Genomic DNA, 20,203 nt, shown 5'->3' on the forward strand with positions numbered 1-20,203 from the left:
ATACATTTACATTTTGGGCGACATCAAGATAAATGTCCTCAAATGGCTGGTTGTGGCAGAATGTGTTGATAAAACACATTCTGACAAAATTATAAAATATGAATAAATAGCTACTTCTGCCTTCAGCACTTCTTAAATCATATTGAACGTCTTTCCACAATGATGTAATTTGGCAGCACAGGTAAAAAAAACTGATTCAATTTCATTAACAGAACAATGTTTAAGTAACATAAATGTTATTTAAAAGGGTCCATTTAGATGTCTTGTTTGACTTTAGAGGGCCACATAAAAAGTCATGGCGGGCCACATTTGGCCCCCAGGCCTTGACTTTGACACGTGTGGTTTACGGACAAGGTTGTTATTAATCATATTTCAATGAAAATTAAAAAAAAAAAAAAAAAAAAAAAAAAAAAACAGGAAAAAAAGCACACACACACAAATTCAACAGGGTTTCCGCTAAACTGGAATCTGGGTAAACTGGGTTTGATCTAACTTCTATCTTCGGAGAAAAATTGTAAAAAAAATGTACCGTAACACTTCTCTTTTATAAGTTTCTAGTACATCAAATTTCAAATTAATTGGACACCGTGAATCAATTGGGTCACCACAAATACCATCAGGAAGTACTTTACAAGAGCAACCGGTCTGATGCATTTATGTGAAACGATCCAATCAAATTGTCCATTTCTGATCGGAGACAGTAAAATTCTTTTTTTTTATTTTAATCTCAGTTACATCTAGCAAAAATGAAGACAATTGATTCATATCAAAACTTTTTTCTCTCTCTGCGGTAAAGCACCAGCAGTTGTACTTGTGCTTCAGTTTGAGGAGAAAAGAGAAGTGAGGGGGAGGTGGAACATCTGGATTTCATTCAGTATGCTACAAAGTGGTAAAAGAAGAAAAAAAATCCCCAGAAATAGGTTTATTTTCCATATTAATTCCAAAACTGCGCCGTTACTTTTCTCATCTCGCGGCTTATGACGTTTCCACACACCCCACGCCGTGTCTGTGCCGTGTGGGTGTGAGAGCGCAGTCCATTGTGTGTGCGCCTCCCAGAAGCTCCTCAGCCCCGGAGAGCTGTTGTTACCAGCGAGCAGCAGGACAGTCAGACCGACTGCTGGATTAGGAAGGACAAAAGAGAAAGTGTGATTTTTTTTTTTCTATTTTCCCTCTTCTCAGTCTCTGTCTGAGTTATTGCGTCTGCTCTCATCAGTTCCCGTTTTTTTTAAGGAATCGTCGCTCTGTCGGCTGAACTTTGTGGTACAACACAGACCGGTATGGATTTAGTTACCACAGACTAGACAAGACATGCTGTCTAGTCGTCCACTACAGTTTTGATAGTCACGTTGGTTCCCGACCCCAGAGCGGAGGAAAACAGCGCAGCGTTTCCACTTTTTCAGGTTGTTTCCTTTACATTTTTTGGGGACACGTGTGAGGACATTTGGACTCAGTTTTTTTCCTCCTTGTTGTTCCATACTCTCTTTCTCATGGGGTAAGTTATACGCTCTTCTAAAAAAAAAACATAATTTGTGTTCATTGAGAAAGCATGTGCTGGAGCACGCGAACAAAAGGTTCCGCGCTTCCCGTATGTGATTAATCGAATCGATTCGTGGAACTTTGCGATTCACAGCAACGTTTCACGCTCGTGCAACTCTACCCCTGATTTGCATTGCTTCCGTGAATCGAAACGCGCGTAATGATCTAGCGAACAGTTGAATTTTCGGCGAACTCTCGAAATGTTCCAGTGACGAACTCATGACAGCATGATCGCCCACAGTAAGTGTCACATCTTTACGCGTCGGCTCCAAACTCTGCAGCGGATCCCACGTGACAGCTGAGATTGTTAAACGTTCTGCTCTTTTTAGTGAACACGCTCTGCAGTGATAAATATCAACTCACAGGTTCGTCCTATGCCTGCTGCATCATTTGCTGTGGGGTTTGTTTAGGGGCCTCGCAGACTCACATCTCCTTGGAGCCGCAGCGCAGCCTGCTGCGCCCCCTCCTCCTCCACCCTTTGACCCTACACTCCGATGCTGTTCAGGCTTGTTCATCCGTCACTCTAAAGAGAGCATTGTATTGAAAGGATGTATTAATAAGACAAAAGCTCCCATTATCCCCATGTATAGGAGTTAATCTCATGGGGTTTGAGCTGCAGCTCAGAGACTCTTGCAAGCAGCGACTTCACAGGACACAGTTTGTCAGCAGAAATGAACGTTGCACAAGTTCTTTATGCAGACATTTCGTCATGTAAAGTTGTCTTTTTGGTCAAGTTTAAGTCTTCCTTTAAAGATCGTTGTGCCGATGAAGGATGCACAGGTGTCAGCTCTCCAGAAGGCGTCCTGGGAGATTCCTCAAGTCACGGTGTGATAAGATGATAAGACAGAGGAACTAGAGTTTTATTGTCCTGATAAAAGGCCCACATCCTTCAACCTCTAGCCCTGTGCTCGACCTGATTCACTCTGCACCGCGTGGAGCTCATTGACAAGCTGCCTGAATCTGCCTGGGCTTGCGAACACACTGTCTAAACTCTCTGCTGCAGCAATGGGCCAAAAAGGAAAACAAGTCAAACACACTGAGGTCTTGAAAAGAGTGTTTAAGTCAAGCAAGCATCAGTGTGATAGCATCGAGAATAAGGGGAGAAGAGGAAGCTCCTTCAGCAGAGTTTAGATAAGAGTGTTGAAAGAACTGTCAGCAGACTGAATGATGCTGCAGCTGAGCGAGGGCTGCTGTCTTTGTTTCGGGCATGCATGACCTCCTATGGACATGATCAACTAGAGACAGGGCAAATGGACGCGGGCCACATGTTCGCCGTTATTGCGTTATGCGATCACATGGCTCACTGGGCGAGTAAAGCACCCGCCACCCCACCGAACCTGACCGCTGTCGGGTTTTTCAACACTCGCCCTGCACCCTCTCTGGCACCGTCTCTGGAGGGCGCTGTGAAAAGCTTCAAGAGTTTGACCACAACTTCTCACCTCATGGCAGCCTGTTGATGACACGAATCACTAAATTGGGCTCTGCAGAGCCGGGTTGTTGACTCACATCAGCAGGTCGTCACCTCAGAGTTCAGGATCTATGTGCTGTTGGCCCAGCTCACTCTGCTCCATGGCTCTGTATTCCTCTAGAAGATGACTGCTGTAATTTGAGCTCTCTCAGGGGAACTGCTAAGGGTTAGCGTGAGAAATTAAGACAAATAGATGAGTTGAATCAATAAATAGATGTATAAGTGCATGCACGGATAAATAAATTAATGGTATTTGAGTGGTGGGAACTTAGAATTGTGGGACGTTTTTTTTTTTTTTTTTTTTTTTATTGAACCATATCACAAGGAGGTTGAAGGCGGGATGGATTTTGGGTGTGTGGTGTCCGTCCCTGAAGGACGCTCACATTTCAGCCCGGGCCTGGGAGTGGTCCATTTATAGGAAGCAAGGAGAAGGCTTTTCCTTTGGGAGCCTGACTTTTCTTTTGTTGTCTTCTGTCGACTCATATGAGCCTTGACTCTGAAAGACGACTGCATGGCACGGAGCCACATACAACAGCTGGCCTTATTTTTTTTTTTTTTTACCTGATTAAATAAAACCAGTGTCAAACCACTGCAAGAAGTGTCAGCCTTTTTGCGAACAGAAAACACCAGCAGTCAATGTACATGTTCATAGCTATTTGAGAGGTCTGTGCGGTGATATTAATAGCGATTTTGGATGGCCATCTGGGTTCTGTGTGTTAAGAGTTCTAACTGGTTCTCCCTTCAGAAGAAAAACACTTTCCTTGGGTGTGGCAAAAAAAAAAAAAAAAACGCCTTCTGTTCACTAGTTACTGAAGCGCAAGTCACAACACACAGCGGACAGCATGTAGCCGTCTGACTCACAGCAAGCAGCGAGGAGTGCCTCCAATGAGGGCTATTAATATGGTGGTCTTTGTTTTTTCATTTCATAAACAGAACTGAGAGGAGGAGGTGCTCAGTCTTTGTTGGAGGTAGTATAGTATAGAGGAACACTCACTGGCCTTATCTGTCTTTCTTTTTTAAACAAACTTTCTTGGATGTAAAGGTTGAACTGATTATTACATAAACAGTTAGATAAACTGATATTTGATGGAGGGGGTGACCTTTGGCTACTATGAAGGTATTCTTTTTCCAGTAAAGGAACTCATTAGTGTAAAAGTGTCCTGTTACATTCCTTTTCCACTTAAAGCACTTGGATAAACCATAAGACCCCCCATGGTCAGGCACTGATGCTTGTAGCAGCATGCCAGGATTTCCTAATGCTTTCTTGCAGGTGGATAACACTTCCCTCCTCCTCACATTTCAGGCTTGGATCCAGTCTCAATCCCAAAAAGCTGCCAGTTGGACGAAAGCACAGAAACAGGCTGATCTGAGAAGCAGTTCTCCTTGTGGGACGTTGCTCAAGAGTTAGATGCACACAAAAACATACCTCCAGCAAGGACAATGACAAGTCGACTAAAAACAGGGCTTCTGGTTTGTGATGTGGCTTTTGATGGGATCAGCAGCACTTTGCAGCCAGTGTTTGGGTTGTGCTGTGATTTATGACTTAGATGGGAACAACTCATCTGCTCTGGCAGCAGGCTTAATCAGTGTGGTCATGTCGTGGTTTCTTGATTTTTTATTTTTTTCGGTCATTCTTGGTGTTCACTCTTAAGTGATGCTTTGCGGGCCAGGTACGCATTACGATGATGTTCCTTCTGACATCTTTGTTCCGCCGTTGGACATATTTGTTGTGCAGTCAAATTGTTTGTACAGCTGCAGAACTCAACAGGATTACTCCAAAACTCCACCCTCCAGAGAGCCCAAAATATGTTGGAAACAATCTTCTCAGATATTCAGCCTTTCACTACAGCTAGTCAGTCTATTTTATCTGGAACTTAAGATTTTGTGTTGCCTCTCATCCCCCGTAAGCTCCTCTGGTCATTAAATTTTCTAATATCTGACATTCTTCAAAATTACACTAAAGTAATGACATGTTGTTTTTGGTTATAGCTGTTATAAGTTAAGCCTTGGGCTTTTGGATGGAGATTTACCAACAGCCACCCACAAGGAGGGTCAAAACAGAGGCCAGACAGTTCTCTTTGAAAAGACAGCTTCAGTGGAAATGCAGCCAGTTTGTGTAACTGACAAAGGCTCAACCACTTCAACTTTAGACGGGCCATGTCAGGCAGTTTAGAGTAAGAGAATTGCCCTTGTCTTCCTTGGAAATGCTGCACCATCGCTCCATCATATATATTAAGCAAATTCAAGATTGCGAGAGGCTTTATGTAGAAATTAATCTGGGGCCCACCTTGAAGCACCATTGACCTCCTGTTGTTATTGTCAATGCTTGATTTTCTTTTTCTTTTGCATTTTTGCCTTCTTGCATTGCTGTACTTTCATTTTCCCTCAAAAGGGTCAGGAAAAAAGTCTATAACTTATTTATAGATCTAAAGTGTGGATAAAATATTTGCTCAGACACAAAGAGCAGGAATGTTGAAATGAGCTTTTCAGTTCTGACTGTCAGCAAAACTTTCAAAAGGTTGAGGTTTTCCTTTACATGTGTATTAGGAGTGTAATAGTGTTTGCTGCTCAGCCCACAAGTGTAATGAACGGATCCGGCCTTGTTTTAAACCTACACAGATGCAGAACATTTATGTGCATGAGTAAGGTGCACAGTTTTATTTTCAATTGTGCAAATTTAAAAGGAAACAATATAACGTAAAGCACACTCCAAGCTATCAGTTGAGTGTGCTGTTTGGGAACAATACTAATGTTTCCTAGAGACAAAAAGAGTAGCAGAACCAAAACTTAATCTCAGCATTTTCTAACACTGGTAAAGATGGTTATGCTGCTGACTTCACACTGATTTTCACTTGAAACCACCTAAGGGCAAATGTATAGATCACACCGATGGACAGAAAAATCTGCAAAAACAGACATGCAACTGTATATCAGCATTCTGCTGAAATGACTCCGAGTTTGTAAACTTTGTTGTTCATACGTAAAAACAACTCCAAAGGGTTTTGAATGTATTTAGGATTTATTTTTTTAATTCTGAAACAACCTCATTGACCATTTTTCAGTGATTTTATTAACTGACCAAATCAATCAACAATTTAATTATCCATTTTTTAAATACAGAAATATATTGATAAAATCAAATTGCTTCAAAATGAATGTTCCTTATGCATTCTTGAATAAAGCAAACACTTATGTAGATATTTTTGTTTGTCTTTATAGAAGAGTACAGGAAATTACCCGATTTGTGGTATAAAACCAAAGTGCAGCCTTTTTGCGAACAAGAAGGAACCTAAATTCTTACATAATTTGTTTGTAAAAACTTGTCTTTTTCCCAGGTTATAAAAAATCCCACAAAAAGCCAAAAGTTAAATAACAAAACAATACTTGCAAAAACTTTATGGACAGATCACTTGATTCCTATTTTTTGGGTATATTCTGTATAGCTAATCTTTACAGAACCAGTTTTCTTATGTTAGGTAAATGAATTCCCTTCTATAGAGAAAACAGAAAACAATCCCTAAAGTTCTGGGTAACAACTGTAGAGTGTGTGGACATTACAATGTTCCCTCTCCAGGCAACTGTGTTTTTTTTCCACTAAAACAGGATTTTGTTTAATGGATCTTTGTTTGCCAGAGGAGTCTCAAAATGTGTTTTATATAACAGCCAATGAAAAGGAAAGGAAAGACTGAGGGCTCCATCAAGTAAGATTAATACTGCTGGCCCTCAAGTAAATGCAGTCAGGGATACACTGTGATTTCATGTGCTAGCCTTTGTGAATTTTTATAATTTTCCATCAGATTGCACTCCAATATTATTTATGATGTTTTCCTATTCCTGGGTTGTTTAATCAGTGCAAAATCAGTTTAATGAACAACCCTAAGGACTTGCAAAATACACACTCTTCAACGTACATTGTCATAGCTCGCAATGCAACAAATAATCAGGCCTCTTACAGCTTTCCCAACAAAGCAAGAGAACTTGAGAATGGGTGGAGCTCCAGGTCTATGTACACAGTAGAAAATGAGCAGAGAGCTGAAACAAAGACGCCCAAGGAACGTGAAAACCTTTCATTAGGAGAGATCCAAATATAAAGAGAATAATACCGAAAGGTGTAAGAGGTTCAGGGTGAGTGAAACTCAGATCAAGCACAATTCAGTCCCCTCACATGCCGTTGAGCTTCACATACACCTGACATACCATCTTTTTCTGCAACCGATCTACCCAAAAAAGGAACTGTGCAAAGTGGATGCGAACTGATCTTTTGCACATCTGACACCCGGGTCCAAACATTAAGAGTGTGGTTAACACTAGCCCCCCTTTCAAACATGCAACCCTAACTACCTTGCATCAGCACTTCTTACGTAAGGTCTACCTATGTCCCAGATGCAAACAAAAATTCTGCATAGCAAATGTGGTGAAAACCCCAGGACAGCTAAACACCTGAGATCACATCCTGTCAGTAAAGGAAATGCACTAGTGAACAACAACATCACAGTTCATATTTGAGTTGGGTGGGAAAATATTGTTTCATGAAGCAAAGCTCCTAAACTGAGAACTGCCGGCTGTCATGAAGACTTTGATAAAAGGGCTTTCAGAACATATCTCTTTCAAATGTGTGCTAAATAAATCTGTGGTAATGTGCATTTAATCACTTCTCTAAGGCCGCCGTCTTTTGATCTCTGAGGCAAGTTTCAAGAGTGGGTGTTGGGCTAAAGATGATGTGGCTTTGGAAATCAGGGTTCAGTATGAAGTAGAAATATGCAAATTAGAGCAATTTAAGAACATGAATGATTTGGAGAGCAGCCTGAAGTTGACAGAAATGGTCTATGGGTGACTGTACTAATTCCCCATCTGGGAAGAGTGAACAGACTAGGAAAAGGGGGGGTTATGGTTCCTCAGGCTACATGATGCCCTTCTATACACAGCTCTTTGTTTTTATGGCCTCTCACTGTCGCAAGTTGCAATAAGTAAAGCATTGCCCGTAGAGCAACAGGAAAAAAATCAAGTAACTCTGAATGTAAGAATTAAAACAAAAAGCAATAATAAATATGGATATTTTTACTCCAGACTGACAGATTGGGTGCCTCAGAAGCGGTTGTGCTCAAACTGTCAAGAGTTTGACGAGCGAAAGGGTAATCCCTAATTATATGACGAAACCCCACGTATTGGGGACACACACTGCCCCGATGTCTTGTAGATTATATGCAGTGTTTGTGAAGCTTGAATGTTCATGGAAGAGGACAATAACAGAGAGGGGAATGCATTGGCGTGTGTGGCTAAAATTAAACATTTGACACAAACAAATGGTAAAATACACAATGGGGAACAGTTAAATTTCACACAAAAAGAGGAAGAGCTTCACTCTTGTTCAAAAGGCCCTGATGCAGCTATGATATTGATATAGTTTTTAAATGCATACTTCTCTATTTAAAATTAGGGATGTGTTTTGAACCTGTCTGGTGAGGGACAGTCTCTTCTTTGTTGTATGTATGTCATAAATTAGCTGCTCTCTGAATTGAGGTTCCTCTCTAACGACGAAATGGTGAGATTTTGCAAAACCCCATCTCATATTTTACACCTTTGAACACACGTAGCCTTCTTCTAGATTACACTTCTCCTTCACTTTTGGCTTGTCTCTTGTGACCTTTAAAAAAAAAAACTTCCTATCCTTTTATCCTCTTGCTTCTTCTTTTGCACACACGCATTGCACAGGAAATCGCTGCTAAAATGTGTGAGACTCCCTGTCTCTCTCTCCAGTTTTACTGTCTCGACGTCTGAAACAGATTGGTAAACGCTGAGAAGGTGTCCAGATGAGTGGAGCAGAGGTCACACTCACAGCTCTGCTGCTGACAACAGCTTTCAACCCTTCTTTTGATGACATCTAGAGATACAAACATGTTTCAATAGTTTTGAGGACTTGAAGGCATTTCTACTGTGGGTAAAGTGACATTTACTCTGCACTCGAGTGAGAATTTCTGCTTGATTTTAATGCAACAACAGAGGTGCAGGATAATCATCTTTGTTTTGCTTTGACTCTACTGCGTTGTAACACCAAAACAGAGAAAACTATAGATTCTGACTCTACTGCTTCCTTTTGCTGATTTCATAGGTGACATATTTCCCCAGCTGAAGAGATGCGTGGTGTCAGAGTCATTTGAAGGGCCAGATTAAAGTTCAGTCATGTCATGTCAGCAGCGACCCAAATCCACCTCCTCCCAACAGCAGTTGGAGGCAGGCTGGAAAAATGAATAAATTCTGGTGAACAGTCAATAGTTTGACTGTGCTTATGTAAAAACATTATCACACACAGATGGAGGCTTGGGGTCCAGTGATTGATAACACAGCAGAGAATTGCTGCAGGCATCGTATATGGCCACTGTGTTTCCTGGTGTCACTTTATGACTACACAGTTCAGCTCGATAAAAATACAAAAGCATGCCTCTGGGGGTCTTCTGAGTGCCGCACAGGAGGGCTGGCCACTCCGAGGTGGAGACAGGAACGCAAACATCATCATGACACCGTTTATGAATCAGAAGTGGGCGCAGAGACAAATCACGCATGCACGTATCACTTAAGGAACTTCTTTTGAAATGTGGGAGTTGTGGTGAAACTTTGTAGTGGGAATGGCTGTGTTTCCTTCTCGTATGTGTGTGCGTGTGTGAGAGAGAGATAGACATGTCAACACTTGACTGGGGGAAATTTGTGACTACTGTACATATTACATGGAATTTTCCTTTCAGGAGACTTTTTCTGCCTCGCTCTGTGCGTCCTGAAATTTAGAATGGAAGTCAGGTATTTGCATACATTGTATAAAATAAAATCTTTGTACTGCCTTTCTCGGGTTGGCAGAATGTCTGTAGTTATAGATGCCAGAATAATATGATTTTGCTTTATCACTTTACAAATTTATGACTATGACGCTGTTTTAAAATAACAAAAAAGCCGGATAGTGGGGTTTATCTTCTGAAAGGTTAATTTGCAACATTTAACTTAAATTAAGAAATACCTGCTTCCTTTAAAGGAAATTCAACATAATATAAAACGGCGTACTTCAGCAACTCTGCTTGGTGCTTAAGTAAAACAATAAAAGAGCCTTGGTCATTTATTTAAGCAAATAAGGGTGTATTTAAGCATAACATTCAGTCCACTTTAAACAAACCTGAGTTCATTTCCCCCATTAGTCTGGACCTTTAGTGCATTTGAGATCACAGTCAAGCAAACTCTAGTGGAGACCAAACGACCGGAATAGAGGTTTGGTCTCGGTCTGGTCTCTCTGTCATTCAGGAAAAGAGCCTGGTTCTCTGTTTTAAAAATGTTTTGGTGTAAAATGTGCATCTCAACCCCAGAAGAAAAGCAAAAGATTTTGTGAAGGTGTTGGCTGAAGCTAATGATACAGTGTCAGTATCCACAGCGAAATGAGTCCTTTAAGCTGAATGGCCACTCAGAGAGGAAGAGGCCATTTGTCCAAAGGCATCAGAAAAAGATTGAAGTTCACAAATTCACTATCTTTGGGATGTTTCCTTTTGTGTGATAGCTGAAATCAAACTGTTTGAGTATAATAATAAATTTTACAATAAATTTGGAGTAAAAAAGAGATGTTTGTAATCCTGAGTACTTTCATCTAAACTGTAAAGTAAGGTGGCAGCAATATTTTGCATAGGTGCATTTACAAAAAAATAAAAAAAACAGTACGACCCATTTTGGGGCTTTTAGCAAATGTGATCTAAACACCTAAAACAGGAGTCAATGTCAGACATTTAGGGAAAAATGTTTTGTGTCTTTTTATCTGGAATGTGCAAATATCTGGATTAAATTGTACACATTTGGTTTAATTCTTGGTTGAAATGTATTAAACCATGTCAGAGAAACACTAAAAGGTTTAGGAATCAGTAGAAGAATCTAGTAAATAAAAAAGTGAAGGAACATGTAGGTTGCTTATTCTTGCACTTGCACATAGTTCTTTTACAGATAAGATGAGCCTTTCTCTTAAAAGCTGTGAAACTGAGAAGGAAAAAACTGATCGCAGTAGTATGGTTCTCTGTGATCATTGTGGGTTATTTAATTTCTGTTTATTAAACAAAAGGCTGATTAAGCGTCTTTCAACCTGATGTCTCTTGGCAAAGGAAGTCATTAAACCACTGAAGCTAAATAGGCTCCAACCGTAATTAATACCCTTTTATAATAATCCTAGCATTAAAAAAAAACATTCCTTATAAAGTCTAAACACACATCCTTTACAGAAGCACCAGAAGCTGGATTGGTTGTGTTTGTTATTACTACAGTGGCTTGTGTGCAGGGAGGATGAAGGGCAGATGGGAGAAGATACGTTGCATTTACGTTTCAGACCACAAACTGCTGAACTGCAGCGCAAGTGTTCGTGACTCATCTGACTAAACAGCCTGTGAAAACATTTGAATGCAAACAAGATAAGATGCAAATACAAACTGTCTAAATTTCAGCTTTTTGTGTCTTATCAAAGACGGATGCTGCAGATTGTGAGATGGTAAGGAGCCTAGTTGATCCAAGATCTTTTACACCAGGAGAAAGTGGAGTGAGGTTGAAGTGCGGAGCCACGGCTTGCAGGCGATGTAATGATGTGGTGTTGCTTTGTATTTTAGAGAGCTAGGCAGTCTGCTAATTGGGGCTTATCCGGTGTTTCTGGTGAAATCACCAGAGGGCTTTTGTGGAGTCTTCAGTCCCATGTTGATGGAGGGAGGCCTGTCTCCTGATAGGATTATCAGGCAGCAAGAGTCATCTTTCAAGCGCAAACCTTTTGCTTCATCGTTAGCATGGCTTTTTAAAAAAAAAATTCTGTGTGAAATTCTGCCAAGCGCAGCTGTGATATGTGGTGTTGAAATGTGGGCAGAGCTGCATCACCAACCATTTGGTGGCATGAGTTTGTGGGAGTTTTTCTCACATGTGAAATGTAATCTTGGCTTTATGATTTTGTGTTTTTGAAAAGGATATCCTGTCTCTTCTTTGACTTCCTTTTACTTCTGGCACTTGATTTAAATCTTTGCTCTCAGGATGTTTCTTTTTATCACCTCCTACAAAACTTCTGTCGGTCTTGCTGTTAAATTCAGGCAGGATGTTGAATTTTGTAGCCCAACTATATCTTCAGCTGTATAACAATGCAGGACACACCAGTGATGCTCTGCTTTTTACATAAATAATGTTGGACTTAAAATTCTTGTACTACTATAAACTTGTACTTCCTACCTCTTCATACTTTGCATTTCTAAAGTGTAACCCTAGTATTGCAATATATAGTTTAATTATATAAACTGCTAAGTAAAATTTTTATTTATTTTTTCATTTACATATTTAGGATCACCAAATTGAATTCTGATAGCATTCAATGATTTGATGAGTAAATATTTATTTGCACTTATTTAATATGAATAGTTGAAAAAGGCAGTGCAAACAAATAAATCTAACCCTGTGTGAATAATTAACCCCCTTTGGTACCTTATGGTCAATCATAAATAAACTGTCATGAAGCGCAAAAGTCCAGTTTCAGTTGTCACACTCAGGGCTGATTGCTGCTTGATATTTTGACTTAAACGAACACTTAAATAAAACCTATCTGGTGGCACAAAGTAGCGTACAATATCTTTAAAACGTATCATCTGCAAATGGAGAAAATGTGGAGCCTGCTTGTCACTTTTCTGATTTAACTGGCTCAATGAATACTGCTCACTTTCAGAAAAATCTTGAAGGAGAATGTCTGGCTATTGTCTTAGGCCCAAAACACACTTAGGTTTTGCTGCAGATCAGTGATCCAAAGCACACGATTAAGTCCACCTCCGAATAGCAAAAAAAAAGTTTTAATCTCGATGAGATTTAGCGGCATGATATTACACCTTTTGTTTGTGCTTGAAGACCGTTAAGTTTGCTTAAGACAGTGCTGCAAGAAGAGGGGGCCAAAGTTCTTCATTTCTAAGACTTATTGGCAATAATTGCAAACGTCGGATGGCAGTTGCTGCTGTCGGATAGCTGACACACCCAGTTATTAGGATAACAGGATAGTAATTTCTGTCACATATGTTGGTTTGGGTAGTTTTTTTGTTTTTCTATGATTAAATTAAATCACAATTTGAAAACTGCTTGTATTACTTTCTTATCTAATATCTGTATGCTTCTGAAACATATCTGAAAATCTGAAAATGTGGAACAAAAAAGCGAAAGCGTCTTCACGACTAAAAAAACAACAACTCTTGTCTTACTTGGACGGCTTCGCTGAACCACTGAAGCTAATTTTCTTGAAGTTCTTTCTGTTCTCTGCTTGTCAAGAACAGCATGACAGGATTTTTGACAAGTTTTGTCTGGAAGTGTCTGGGTTGAACGTGGGGCACAATTTTAACAAAGGCTTATGGGAAGGAGTGGGGCGTGGATGGGGGTTGGTTTACATTGCCGGGAGTCTGTTGTGTGACTGACCAATAACCAAGGGAAATCCTTCAAATGGCACATGGCAGGTAGAAGGGCTGGGTCAAATACAAAACAGTGTTGTAAGCAAACCAGCCTGTCAGGTTTCTCTACATGCAGCCAAATCCCTTACTGACAGACGGCAAAGACTCCACAGTGACAAGAGGACCTTGAGTTGTCCACACACAGCAGATGGAGAGACACAACTTGTCCTGCAAAAATCAGACCAAGAAGAAACAAAGAAAACCCTGTGGCTTTTTTAGCAGACAGAGATCCATGGAGATGCAGCATGAATAAAATCATTATCCTCCAATAATGCAACCTAATGTAATTACCCTGCTGCAGTAGGCACATGTGCCTAAGCTCAAGTCTCGCATTTATGTCTATAAATGGAGCTGAAAAGGATGAGGAGAAGACAGGCCTCCTGAGATGGCAGTTCGATAACAGAGTGCTCGACCGCGAATATATTCCTGTTATGATACAGTGTCAGCAGCCAAATGTATGTGTGCTGCTCCGCTATGAAGACGGAAGGCTGCTGCTGTCCATGGTGAAGGCGTCTATTGTTCGTTGTTCTTTCTTGAGAAATCACTGTTCTAGTGCTAACTGGCAGCCAGAAACAGCTGTTTGCTTAACCTACCTGTAAGCAGGGAAATATTCCACCTCAGTGATATCAGGGTGTCACTATTAACTTTGTGTGGGGAGGAATATTTTTGTACTTTTGTACAAGTTTGCACTGAGTTGATTTTTCTCTGCGAATGTGTACGTCACAGTGGCATCTCAGATTCTTGCCTTTGTGTCCAGATGCCGTTCCACATGCCTGATCCCCGTCTGCCTTTGTCCCGTTCTGTCTTTATCTCCCACCCTCCCAGGTTCTGACTCTAAGCCCAGCAGAAGAGTGAGGCAGAGCAGGCGTAGTTTCCATCCATTTCTTTAGAAAAAATAAAAAATAGCTGCAGCCGTCCAGGAGAACAAATGCAGGCGGTGGAAGGAATCATCAGTCTTGAATTACCCTGGGAGCTGGTCTGTAGAGGGATCGTGTTACTTTTGACAGGTTTAAGACACCAGCTTCACCTCTAATTAGATTTCCAGAGCCTCCAACTACTCTTTGTGCTCAGTTGTGAAGCATCCATCTGTTTAATTTTTTTATTTTCTTACATTTGTGTGGAGGCTGCTCCTATAAAAGACTAATGGGAAACCATGACAGTGGGTGGAGAGGTCTTTTTGGCTTCAGGAACATAATTCAACTCAAATTAAGTTGAACTGATTTCCACAGGTGCTTCATTTGGCAAAAAAATTAACATGGCATAATAGTGCCCCGAGCAAATTTTTTTCTTATTTTTTATTTTGCACCAGTAATATCCAAAAGTGGAAGTAATACTGCAAAACACAGTCAAGTCTTAACAAGCAGTTTCTGTGCAAGTTGGAGAAGACCCCACTTCCTCTTGGCAGGTATCTGTTTGATTTGCTGCTGGCTTTTCCCAGCTGGCTGGAGGTGGATGAGGAGGTGGGTGGTTAGGCAGGTCAGGGCGAGGAGTGCTAGCTGATCCACATGATGTGCTGAAGTTTCAAGAGGTAGCTCACTGGAGTGGAATAGCTCACTCCGCACAACAATGCGGTGTGTTGACAGCCGAGTGCTCGGACAGGGTTAGAGGAATGTCCCCTTCAGACTGAGAGAGCGGCCTTTTGTCTCAACGCTCACAGAGGATTCTTTCACCTGGAAAATGACATCTGCTTGTGCAGGTTCACCGTTAAAAGTAAATGACTTATTCCGTTGGTGAAGATTTGAATTTTCCTTGAGAGTATATTGCTGTGACGGCATGCAAAGTGTGAGTAGAGTTTCCGTGTGCAACGTGCATTTCGTTTGTCTTTTTTGATTGGCTGGGAAGATAAAATGCAAACTTCTTTATTGTAGACCTCGTCGTGGTTTGCTAGAAAATGTTTGACTTTGGTCTTTGTCATTCAACCTCTTTTTTTTTCACAGTTCTAAATAATCTACGTTATCTGGATACTATTACATTAAACTTTCTGTTTGCTTCCTCTGTTTATTTTTATAACTGTTTTTATTTCCATTGACACTAACTCCTGCGTTCTCTCTTCCTGTGTATCTACAGGTGACCCACATATGGCTCCTGAGACGTGACTGTAGGACAAGCAGCCCCACTCTCCTCCCTTGCACAGCTGTTTTACTGTCCTTTCCAAAAAGGCAGTAATTGATTCCCCTGAGACTCTGCTCAACTCCACAGTTTCAATGAATCTTTGCTGCAAACCCACTGGGGTCTGCCTCTGGGTCAACAAGATGAACAAGTACGATCAGTACTATAACAACAACCTGATAGTATACTACTATGCTTGTGCTAAGAACTGGACCGTGAATGAAACACAGCAAGAATATGATAAAAAAACCCAGCTCTCTAAATTGAAGATTGTCCTCGTGGTCCTCTGCATCATCATCATCCTCGAGAATCTTTTGGTCTTACTTTCTGTCTTCCGCAACAAGAAGTTCCACTCAGCCATGTTCTTCTTCATTGGCAACCTGGCATTTTCTGACTTGCTGGCTGGCTCTGCCTACATAGCCAATATATTCCTGTCAGGGTCAATGACCTTACAACTCTGCCCTGTGCAGTGGTTCATCAGAGAAGGCACAGCCTTCATCGCCCTTGCTGCTTCTGTCTTCAGCTTGTTGGCGATAGCTATAGAGCGCTTTATTGCGATCACCAAAGTCAAAGTGTACGGCTCCAACAAAACGTGTCGTATGTTTCTGTTGATAGGAGCCTGTTGGGTCACTTCGATTCTGCTCGGAGGGCTTCCCATCTTGGGATGGAACTGCATCAACAACCTCCCTCAGTGCTCAGCTGTGCTGCCGCTCTACTCTAAGAGATACATACTATTTGTTGTCTCCATTTTTACCCTCATACTGCTCTCCATCGTCATCCTTTATGTGAAGATCTATTTGATCGTTCGGTCCAGCCACCAGGAAGCAACTAACTCCCAGGCATATTCGCTTTTGAAAACAGTGACAATTGTGCTGGGTGTCTTCATCATGTGCTGGCTGCCAGTTTTTACCTTGCTGCTCCTGGATTCGTTCTGCAACATCCAAGACTGCCCTGTGCTCAAAGATGCAGATAAGTTTTTTGGATTAGCCATTCTGAACTCTGCGCTTAACCCACTGATCTACGTACTGCGCAGCAAAGACATGAGGAGGGAGTTCCTGCGTTTGCTGTGCTGCTGGGGTGTGCTGCAGAGCGGCCGGCCGTCCGAACGCTGCCTGGTCCAGCTGAAGAGCTCCAGCTCTCTGGAACATTGCACCAACAAATTCGAACACCAGACCACACCCATCATGCAAACGTGTACCACCTGTGTCTGACTTGAAGGCTGTGTGTGTGCACGAAACCGAGAGACATGATGATGAGGCGGACAGATGTTAGCAGAGAAGCCAGCATGTGCTGGGACTGGACTTCTGGACCGGTTGGGATCCAGCTGTCTGTTGGGACACATTACATGACGCAGAGTGCTTTTCACATAAAACTGTGTGACTTGTTCAATGTTCAGCTGTGAAACAGGTGTTAAAACATTATTAGAGGCTACCAATTCAATATATGAAAAAAAAAGTTGAGAAATGTGAAAAAAGCTTTGTGGCTAGGTACATTTATCAGCAGATATGGAGGAAACCATTTTCATATTTTTTTTTGTCTTTAAACTTGCAAATGTATATCAAAAATCAAAATTAGCAACAGAACATGCATAACATCCAAGTTAGATTGACCTGTGTCAATGCAAAAGTTGCACTTTTGTCTGTTAGCATTCAGATGGACCTGTGTAAGCTTCGACTGCATCACTCATCTTTGTAGAGACAGGTAGAAATCCACCACTCCTTTCTATAAAAGAGGAAGAAATTTGCAACAATGAGCACTCCACGTAACCCAGACCACACTGAGTGATTTTTCAGCAAAAAACAACAACAAAATATTCCCTATATAACCTTGCTTAACCAAATTGAATAACCACAACAAAAGTACATAATCTGCTTTATTTAGTGCATGATGAAATTGTAAGGCATTTGTAAGTGTAACGTTCGTGTTGTATAGTCCAGCTTCCACCACTAACACCTCTTCTTCCGTGTCCCCTCTTAAACTGTGTCTCTCTTGCATTGTTTTCTAAATCCTTGTAGTTTCCACTGAGGAAGGCCGAACCAGAAAGCACGTCAGGTTATTTGGTGCTGATAAATTTCACTCGTTAACGGCTCTCAGACTGATTTTTGCCCTGACAGTGTTGTAGCCATGTAGCAGCCATGTGCCAACTTCTGCTTGTGCCTTCTTCTGGGAGGAAAAAAGGCTGAATGTATGAATGAAGTGTCGGAGCGCGAGCTCCGTTCTAGACAGTATTATTGATCAGGATTTTGAAATGCCAAGTCACTGATGAGCAGAGAGTGGGACGAACAGGGTAGGTCACCCTCACTGTGAAATCTTCTTGCACCAAGAACAAGAAATTAATCGTGAACATCCCAGTTTATCTCGCTGGCCATATGCTTTGTGCAACTAAAAGCGTAAACACCACTCATCTTTCCAAAGACCCCACCCGACCTCTCGCCACCTCTGTACGAAGGGAGAAGATCCGGTTTCAAACGCACAGGAGGGATCTATCCTTCTGGGAGAAATGCTTCTTCATTCTTTGACATAAAACATGCAACTTCCTCCAGATCTAGGAAGTCCTGTTTTCAACTGTCCATTTCCTGTTGTTCAGGGTTACACTAATCTTCCTGTAAGCAGAGATTGAAAACTTCTCCTCTCCGTTAGTATTTTTTTTTCTTTTTAAGAGTAACATTTGCATTTAGACAGCCAAGTAGAAATGGTTAAAAGCACTTTGGCAGCTTCAATGATGTTTAAATTCCCCCTTTTTACCCCTTTTGGATGGAACAGTGTTTTAGTATACATGATTTCAGTGTATGTCAATGTTTTTGTATGATAAATATAAATAGCAATGTGTGATTATGTCGTGTCTTTGTACAGTATGTATGATTTTCTGTGTGGTATGAAATGTCTTGTGTGCAATAGCTTTGTGTGTTCTGTAGCACGCTGCCTGTGTTAAATTGGTACAATCCTAAACACTAATGGAGGTACATAAACCTTTTGTTAAATGCATTCCAGTTTTATAAAATAAATGACATACTGAAACAAATTCTTTGTGCTTCAGTTTCATTTCAGGCTGTGAAGAAATTCAGAGGCAGCCGGGGCCTCTCTGCAGGCCCAGAGACGTTCTGTTGTTGTGCCTAGATCTGCAAAGTATTTAAAATGCAGTATTAAATCCAAACATGCTCTGACAAGGTCAGAGGAGCACTCGCTTCAACTTGAAAGCCTGGAATCGTGCGTGCAAATGCTGCGTGGGCATTAATCACGGCTTTCTTACCTAATAAAATTATTCAGTAGCTTAAAGGCTAAAGCAAGACTGGGCAATGATGGGAAACTGGGCAGAGAGCGGGAATGATGAAGTGGGGTGTGGCGAAGAAAGCTGTCTGTTTTTGAGATGGTTTGTCTTTGCGAAGCACAGCATAAAGCACCCTGGAGGCTTTTTTTAGGGGCGTGGGGGAAGTTTTGGGGTGAAGGGAGAGACTGACTTATAGTGGCCTTGGGAGAGTTGGGCCTGTTTCCCGTCAGACATCCAGAATTCCTGGGTGGGAACATTGGCTGAATCAATCCCAGGAGGCTGTGCTACTGGGCTGCCTGCCAAGTCTTAGTGCCTTAACAGATATTAGACCAGATTTGGAAACCTGTAGGTGAGGTTTTAATAGAAAATGTTTATATCCTTCTTTCACATAAAACCTCTGTTAGTTATTTCTGTGCTTAATGTACTTTGGGGTTATTTAGGAAAAATCTCCCAGGACAAAATGGCACCAAGAGTAAGATTTCCCTGTTTCTGTCCAGCAATAAAAAACACACTGTACATTTCCGTCTGAAATATTTTCCATTCAATCGCATGAAGAAAGAATATATTATTTGTGTTCATATTTAAAGTGTTCTAGTTGTTGATCTGATACAAGAATGACTTTCTTTGGAGCATGGATACATGATGCCATCTTGTGGCACAACAAGCAAATAGCTGATCATTTACAATAGCAAGACTTCTGTCACATCAGACAGAAGTCAAACATCTTTTAATTCTCTGTGGAGAGTTTCCAATTTGCTAAATAAAAAAATGACATACAATTAACTCCCTAAGCATTAGATAAATAATGGAATACTGTCATCATGAAGTGGTAAGAAAAATGCTCAACATGGACATGACCAAGAACTGGACGTCACTGCAAAATGTATTAAAAGACCAGAAGAAAGTTAGTAGGAGGTCAATAGCAACATTGAAGGAGCTGTTATCAAAGATATAGAGTAATGCGGAGAGACCCTGTGCAAAAAGCAGAAAACATCCAAGTCCAGATAAATTTAGAAAAAACTCATTTAAGAATCCCAAAAGCCTGTTGGACAAAATGTCCAATTGTGGTTGGAGCATTGTGTTTGGATCATCATACTGTAAAGCACCGTTTATTTCCATGAATCAGACAAGGGGAATTATGAACAGTTTCAATCAATGAAGGACACTAAAAAGCTGATGATAAACAGAAATGACAACAAATGGTAACCTGCCTGCATTTGCATAGAATTCTTTCGTCAAGTTCAATGACTTCAAGTTGTGTAAAAACTATAGTTATTCACACCCCTATGGTGGTAAGCCACACTGTCGCCACTGGTGCCCAGAAGCTAGGCTGCCGCTGGGGCCCCAGCAGAC

The 20,203-nt window shown here is 41.1% G+C and overlaps 1 protein-coding gene across 1 annotated transcript; it reads left to right on the forward strand.

Moving 5' to 3' along the window:
* The first annotated feature begins 1,014 nt into the window (after positions 1-1,014).
* Positions 1,015-18,604, forward strand: s1pr2 (sphingosine-1-phosphate receptor 2). The gene is made up of 2 exons (XM_055035396.1): positions 1,015-1,492; positions 15,541-18,604. Exon 2 carries the CDS (start codon positions 15,678-15,680, stop codon positions 16,791-16,793), a length of 1,116 nt encoding a protein of 371 aa, XP_054891371.1. The 5' UTR covers positions 1,015-1,492; positions 15,541-15,677; the 3' UTR covers positions 16,794-18,604.
* Positions 18,605-20,203: the final 1,599 nt, after the last annotated feature.

Source organism: Poeciliopsis prolifica, unplaced genomic scaffold (genome assembly GCF_027474105.1).
Source record: "Poeciliopsis prolifica strain line A6 unplaced genomic scaffold, Auburn_PproV2 SCAFFOLD010, whole genome shotgun sequence".
Taxonomy (NCBI): Eukaryota; Metazoa; Chordata; class Actinopteri; order Cyprinodontiformes; family Poeciliidae; genus Poeciliopsis; species Poeciliopsis prolifica.